General features: G+C 53.1%; 1 protein-coding gene across 1 annotated transcript; it reads right to left on the reverse strand.

Moving 5' to 3' along the window:
- Positions 1–2,417: 2,417 nt before the first annotated feature.
- Positions 2,418–6,950, reverse strand: metrn (meteorin, glial cell differentiation regulator). Its single transcript, XM_086140893.1, has 4 exons — positions 6,683–6,950; positions 5,781–6,214; positions 4,510–4,569; positions 2,418–4,108 (listed from the first exon to the last, which is right to left on the reverse strand). Exons 1-4 carry the CDS (start codon positions 6,781–6,783, stop codon positions 3,795–3,797), a joined length of 909 nt encoding a protein of 302 aa, XP_085997019.1. The 5' UTR covers positions 6,784–6,950; the 3' UTR covers positions 2,418–3,794.
- Positions 6,951–7,408: the final 458 nt, after the last annotated feature.

A 7,408-nucleotide genomic window follows, 5' to 3' on the forward strand; every position in this document is an offset into this window, starting at 1 on the left:
ACATGACATTCGGTTACATTTATACTGTTAGCGTTACATGTGGCTCTTTCAGGGCAACCGTGATGCTGACATTCAGCATCGCTGGTGTCACCACTGTCTCCTCCACCTTTCCTTTCCTTCTAGCAGATAGTCTTCCATCTCATAACACCGCTGACACTTTCCTCCACCCGTTCCGACCTGCTTCCGACCCGCGTCTTCACCTCTTTTCCACACTTTCTGGGCTGTTGACCCCGAGTGCTTGCAATCCTCCAACTTCTGGATCTCCACTCGGGTTCATCTCATTCACATATGTTCTGTAATAAGAATATGAAATAATATTTATATGGTAGCTGTTCTGTAGTTTTAATACTTCTAAGAGATGGAGGTTGAACAGGGGTGTCAAACTCATTTTGGTCCGGGGGGCCACATACCACCTCATTTGATATCCAGGGGGCCGGACCTGTAAAATCATAGCGTAATTACCTAAAAGTAACGCATTTTTCCTTTGTTTTAGCCTCAAGGAGAAAACAGGTCAATTATAAGAATCTTTCTATGCAATGAGCTGTTCATTTTAAAAAATACATAACAAACAACCTGAGATTCATGAAGAAAAGTAAGTGCGATGTCAACAACACTATGTCTCACTTCTCTCTCCATCTGTGCATTTTCTTGTTTTCAAATCTCATAGTGGCACCCAAACTTGCTGCATCCACACCAAGCATGCCGGTTTCTTATTAACCTCAACCAACAAATAAGAAGTGATCCATTTTTCTTGGAAAGCCCTAAACTCCATGTCCACTTTTCTCTTTTTGGACAACAACATCTTGCCGATGAGGGTGTCCGACGGAAAAACTGATGGATTTCTAACAATAAGTAAAAATGCTATTTACAGAGCCGGAAGCCGCATTGCCGCCATCTGAAGTTGTGACTCACACGGTGTCGTGTTGTGTTGCTAAAACAGTAAAAACACCCCTAGCAGACAATATAGGACCTGCATTTTTATTTTGAAAAAGGAGTTCATGATTTTTATGTCTTTTTTCAAATTGTAGCTTTATTCCGTGGGCTTGGTCGGACCCCCCGGTGGGCGGGTAGCGGCCCGCGGGCCGGACGTTTGAAACCCCTGCGCTAGAAGGTCCAGGACGCCGGCTGGAGTTGAAGGAGTTGTCGAGGCTCTCTAGACTTTTCGGAGCACTTCGCCCTGTGGCTTACGTTCTTTTGAGTTTAGTCGCTGACTCCCCCCGAAGACCCTCGGGGCCCCGCAGGCGTCCACGCCTAACAACCCCCCCTCCCCCCCTTTCCTGTGGATTCCCCTTTCCTGAGCCCTTCACACCTAACCCGGCCGACACCTTACCTCGGCCACACAACAGGATAAAGGGAGGAGCGTGCGGAGGGGGAAGGGAGCGCCGCCTGCTCGGAGCGTCGAGCACAACCGCTGAATGTGATGCGAAAATGACGTCGAACACCGGACGACGCGACCGCAAGATTTTGCTTCGGGTTTGAAAATGGGTTCGTCTTCCTGACGTTTTCCATGAATTCTATTCCGAGCTTGTTAGCCGTTTCCGCTGTGTAATGACAACAAAAAAAAAAAAAAAAAAACGGACATAGAATCCCCAGTTTTTTGGGGGGGTTCAAGTCTGGGGCGCAAACCATGCCGGAGACGGGCTTTGTCGTAATGTCCCACAATGCAGTAGGTAACGGAATATAATTTGAACGGCCTCTGTTTTGTTTTCTCCACAACAATAAGCTCAGGTGGATTAGAGGGAAAAAGCCAGAAATGTGTGTGTGTGTGTGTGTGTGCGCGTGCAGTCGTGCATGCAAGTGTGGGGCCCCAAGCCATTGGTTGTTTGAAAGGAGCACTGAGGCAGTAAATTGCCGGGGGAACATGCGCGGCCCCTGGAACGAGCTAACCGTGCAGCGCTGCTGTTTGAGTTTCTTTTTCAACGTAACCGCATGTTTACGTCCATGCCGCTCTTTCCCCGGCGGGATCCGAAATGTTTTAGAGCCGTGTTTGCATCCGTTTGTCCCCGTTTCCCAGCTATCGCGCCGAGCAGACGGCGTTTGCCGAGGGGGATGCGGTGTCTTTGTGTTCACCGGCCGCCACCGCGCTCCCTTAAGGGCAATTTATTGCTTCCTGAATCCTGAAAATGGGCGGCGGAGGACGACAGGATTCCGGGCTGCTCCTCCGGCCGTCTAAACGCCCTCAGGGTCCCAAACGCTCCCCTAAATCTCCCCACCTCGCGGGCCTCTCGCTCTCTCTCGGCGTGTTATTCGCTCGGAGCTTTCAGAGGCTGATTCATGAGCCACTTGAAGTGACTTAAACGTCTGAGAAAGCTTCGCCCCGACGGAAACCGCCGTGGATCAAACAGGTTTGACGGGTGGAAGGCCGGAGATCCGGCTCCGACGCGTCTCGGGAGGTCAAAGAAGAGCCGAGGAAGAACTGCTTTCGAGGAGTATATTTCACAGACGAACAATCAAATAGTCAACAATACTGAGACGTCGGTTCACACGGGCGGCTTCCGCGCCAGTCTAGAACTTCTTATAAACATATTTACACTCACATTGATATTCACATGAAAAAGAAAGGGTAAAAACCGTCAGTGAACGCGAGAAAGACAAACGGGACATCGCGGTCATTTGGTACGATCTCCTCTCCTTGCTGACATAGTGCACGTTCCATAAGAACGCCTTCGACATCACAGAAATGTATACATTTAATGCATATTTGTGTGTGTGTGTGTGTGTGAGTAACTGCAGAGAGCCATATAATTCTTTGCTTGTGTGTCGTGCAGACCGCGGTCACCTCGGATGATCTTCTTTTACTACCATCTTATCGTCAAGTGTCACAAACGCGACGAAACAGCTGCGGCTCGAAGTCGACTTATCGGTTAAGAATGCAATTTTTTTTTTTTTTGTTAAATGACCGAATTGCATAATTTTTTTTTTTTTTTTTTTTTTTAAAGCCAGCATCTTCTCGCAGAAGCGAAATCTCAAGAACGGGCGAGAAGGCAAAAGTGCTTCCGGCATCGGTCCGAGCCGTGACACCTGACGCGGTGCTGCCGTGCACGGTCTCTGCACACGTCGTCTCTACATATATTAAAATTCTCAAATGCTCCTCTACGCTACATATAGTCGCTTTTATTTGGTTTTCAGTGCTTGCAGCATCACCTTCCAGATCATTCCCTTTATGTAATCAGTGCAAATATTATTATTTATTTTTTTTTATATTTAATTTTGCAAGGATATAATCTCCTAAATAACAGAAACAGCCCTACGAAAAAAAAAAAAAAAAAAAGGCTAACCACGCTCTGCCCGCTCCGACTGCGGTCCGGTTGCTGGAAATGAAGCCCAGACATTTTCCGAACTGGGAAATCTTAAACCAGTGGGTGTCCTCGGCGGGCACGCCGGGCCGGGGAACCGTCCTCCCGGCCCTTTTCCTGAGTTTTTCCAGCCACTGACTCCCGACGGGCCTCCATTAACGGCATCGCTCGCTCCGTCCCGACCGCAAGGACGTTCGAGCTATTTTCCCTTCTCTCACGCGGCGGCGTGACCGGGTCCACCAACTGCCCGGAGCGAAATAAATCTTTATAATCTTCATTTCAACAAAGTCCCACGACAGGACCGGTTGACTGCTTATTGCACTGAAACGGCACCGGGAGACTCCGTTTGGCTCCTCAGTCCCAGGGAAGACCACATCCGCCCGTCGCGGCGCCGCGGCCCGGTCGGTTTTGCCGTCGTGGCTTCCGGAGCTGAGTTTGACCCGGCTGCGAGAGCCGCCTCCGTTCTGCGCGGCGGTCGAGCCGCCCCGGCGCGTGGATTCAGTCTACGGGCAGCTCGCAGGGGATCTGCTGGGCCGATTTGGCGGCGGCGTACGCTCGCTGGAAGTCTTTGTAGCGAGGCGCGCAGCCCAGCCAGGCCTCCCCGAAGTGGACCCGGCCCGTGAACAGGAAGCTGCCGGGCCCCGGTTTGACGCCGCATTGGAGAAGAGTCCGGATTTCGCCCCGGCTGGAGAGGCGGCTGTTACCGGTGAACAGGGCGTACTTCTGACGAAACACCCGGGTGGCGCTGACCTTGATCACCGCCGCGCGCAGGTTTTCGTCCTCCTCCACCGACTTGATGTTACCGCGCACAACTGTGGAGCAGAGAAAAAAAAACACGTTTAGAATTTCCAAGGCGTGAGGCTCGGTTTCAGGAACAGAAGCGGGGCGTCCAAAGAACGCGTCCTGCCCGCTAATCCTCCCAACTTTTTGTTTCCCTCTTAACTTCTCCTCAGTTGCGTTACAACTCAATCAGGGGCCGGCGAGGCGGCGCTCGGATTAGTCCACTACCGTGCCTTCAGGAGGGGCTCCTGCGGATGTGACGCCGTCTCACCTTTAACCTTTGCATTTTTTTTGAGAAGCGAGGATTTGCAAAGCGCCGCGGCGTTAAAGCGGTTCGACACGACCGATTCGCCATCCCCGACAGGAGATCGCGGCGAGCTCCCCCTCGCCGAACACGTCGACCCCTGTGTGACGCTATCGTTTCATCCCTTACCGAAGTCGCTGGTGCAAACGGCCATCAGAATCTCTGTGTTGTTGCAGGGTCTGCAGGCGTCTGCGGAGAGACACATCGGTTAGCCGCCTCACACACACACACACACACACACTAAACACCTACATGCTAATAGCTATACGAGGCTCCTGGAAGTCAAAGGGTGCGTTTCCAGATGAAAGATCACACGCGCGAGATGGGAAAATAAACCGGAAACTCCGCGCAACGTCGCGCAACAAAGGCCCCGTTCTGACGGACAGCTGCTACTTTTACAGTCGGAGGCGGCTGAGGGGAGCGTTTGGGCGCGAGTCCCTTCCTCTCTGGACCATTTAGAGGCCAAATGAACCCCCCCTCCCGTTCCCGAAGTACGCCTGGGCGTCCACGGTCACACCTCATCAAAGCTGGAGGAATGGGGGGGTTGGAAGGGCCTCAAAAAGTTTCAAGCAAACTTTCTCCCGATAAAATATCTGCGGAAAAACAGGGAAATACAGGAACGGATAGCAGACCTCGACGGCCTCCACATAAATATTAGCAGGGAGCCGGTGGAGCCGCGGTCTGAATGACTGAACTGTGAGGCCAAAAGAAAAAAAAAGAGCCTGGCATTTTTTAAAGTTCTTCTTGTGGTTCACTGGAGGCCCCTTGCCCACCCCTGCATTCTCCTGCACACTGAAAACCTCTTGATAAATGAGATTCCTTCCTCCCTTGTCTGCAGCAAACCCCCTTCCAAACCTCAGCAGGGTGAGTGTGTGTGTGTGTGTGTGTTTGTGTGTGTGAGAGAGAGAGAGAGAGGGATGTAGGGGGAGTTCGCTCTTGCAGACAAGTCTTCCAACAGAGAGGCGGCTCAACAAAAGAGGGGAGCATCTCAGCTGGGTAGAGGCCTCTCTGTCGCCAAGGCGACGGCAATAATCCCAGAATGCTCATGCGGCACCCATTCAAAGGGCTCTGGACTCTGGAGAAGGTCCCACATACTGTGCTTTTGTCCCCCCAGCCCTCCTCCTCCTCCTCCTCCTCCTCCTCCTCCTCCTCCACACTCCCTCCAAAGCAGGGGAAGGTTTGGCCTCGGCGGCGTGCACGTAAGGCCTGCGCGCACGGCGGCGTGCGCAGCGGGAAAAAAAAACAACTCACCCCCGGCGGCTCGCCGTTGCGGCGCCGCCACATTGGAAATGTGATTAAGATTTGCTTCTCCCTTTCCCGAACCCGCAGATCACGCTTGCATCCGTCCCACCGTGGGGAAATTCAAATTCCGAAATTCAAATCCCCGGGAGGGAACTCACCGACGCTGCTGTTGGGGTTGGAGTCGAGGGACAGCCGCGCCGTCCAGTCCCCTCTCAGCTCGTAGCGGAAGGAGGCGATCCGTCGACTGATGTCCTGATGAGGAATGGCTTGCAGGAAGAGCGCCACCTTCTCGCCCGGGAGCCGGCTGAAGCAGCGAACCCGCGGCGGCGGCGAGGACTCCAGGCGATCCCCGACCAGGAGCTCCAGGACCCCGTCCCTCTCCAGGTACAGCTGTGCCCCGCGGAACTGCTCCGAGGGTTTGACGCAGGCCGTGATGAGGCCCGAGCTGCTGCCGCCGGGACCCACCGCCACCCAGGGCAGGCGGGGCGACAGGGTCAGACGCAGCGCCCCTTTGGGGTACAGCCAGTCCAGGGTCCCTTCCGAGCAGTGCAGGGAGATCTGCTCCACGCTGCCCTGCTGCTGGGACAGACCGCTGTGTGGAAGGACAGAGGAGGAGTGTTAAAACACACCGGATGGCTTTCCAGAAACGCCTCAGATAGAAACACGGGTGTCAGAGGCATCATCGCCATGGATACCATCCATGTCTGGATGTGAACCCCAGGGGGGAACCCGCCGCCTGCTGGCAGCTCGCTGCAGCGCCGGTCCTCAAACGCACCACGGGAACCCGTTTTTAGGAAATTTCATTTTTACGCACAGAAAAACCCTTCAGAAGCGGGTGTTTTTTTTTTTTCTGAATATTGTTGCAAATAAAGAATGTTGCCTCTGCACCCCCTCCTCCCCCTCCTTCAGCCCTCCTCTGCCTCCTGCAGAGGCGCCCGGGGGCTCAGCCAGCAGACCCCCACTAACATTATCTTGTCTCAACATGTTGCATCCAAAACAGCGCCGTCCTGCAAACACACCGAGCTGCACCGAAAGGTCGGATAACCCGCTTCCTACTTGCCTGCCTCTCCAGCTGCACTGGTCCTCGGAGTAGTTGGACGCCGACGCGTCAAAACGGGATAAAAGTAAGATCCAGACGCAAGTAATCCCCAAAACTCCCATCTTGGAACACGCAAAACGAGAAGTTAAAAAGTGTTCAGGAAGGGGAGAAAAAAGGGGGGTAAATCCGTGAAACCCCTCTGTTAAATCGTCTCGATGGTAATTCTGGTGGCTTCCATAGCGCCGTGCGCGCTGAGAGTTCCGCTCTGAGACCGGCGAGGCGCACAACCGTCGGCCCCGCAGTGCGTAAAGGCACGCAAAGCTGCGGAGTTATTCCCCCTCTGGAAACTCCAGCGGCCAATCACAGCGCGGCACGGGAAACTTTAAACCACTCACAGGGCGTGGGGGTGCGTGGAGGGCGTGGGGGGGGGGGCACAGGAGCCCCGCTACAATCCACTATTGTGCTTTAAGTGCGTGTATGGGAGACCCGCAAAAATCTGACTTTTCATCTTGCAGGTTCTTATAACACATGCAGCTTTTGAGGGGGAAGAAAATGCATCACAGGATGCTGCAGAAACGGGATTACAAGTATAATCCCGTCACTCAAGAACATGTGGAGCGATTAAGATTAAAAAAATACACTCTGTAGAGCAGGGGTGGGCAATTATTTTGCATGGCAGGCCACGTTTCATCTTTATTTTTTATGCGCTGGCTAACCAGCCATCATGTAAAATGGAACAAAATGAAA

This window comes from Fistularia commersonii, chromosome 33 (assembly GCF_037954325.1).
Source record: "Fistularia commersonii isolate RoL2024-O1a breed Wild chromosome 33, RoL_Fcom_v1.0, whole genome shotgun sequence".
Lineage (NCBI taxonomy): Eukaryota > Metazoa > Chordata > Actinopteri > Syngnathiformes > Fistulariidae > Fistularia > Fistularia commersonii.

Excerpts from the sequence above, each read along its gene's own strand:
- metrn (XM_086140893.1), bottom strand. The coding sequence starts at position 6,783 with ATGGGAGTTTTGGGGATTACTTGCGTCTGGATCTTACTTTTATCCCGT. Across the intron at positions 6,215-6,682 it reads CAGTGCAGCTGGAGAGGCAG|CGGTCTGTCCCAGCAGCAGG; the intron begins GCAAGTAGGAAG and ends CCTTCCACACAG. Across the intron at positions 4,570-5,780 it reads CAACCCCAACAGCAGCGTCG|ACGCCTGCAGACCCTGCAAC; the intron begins GTGAGTTCCCTC and ends GTCTCTCCGCAG.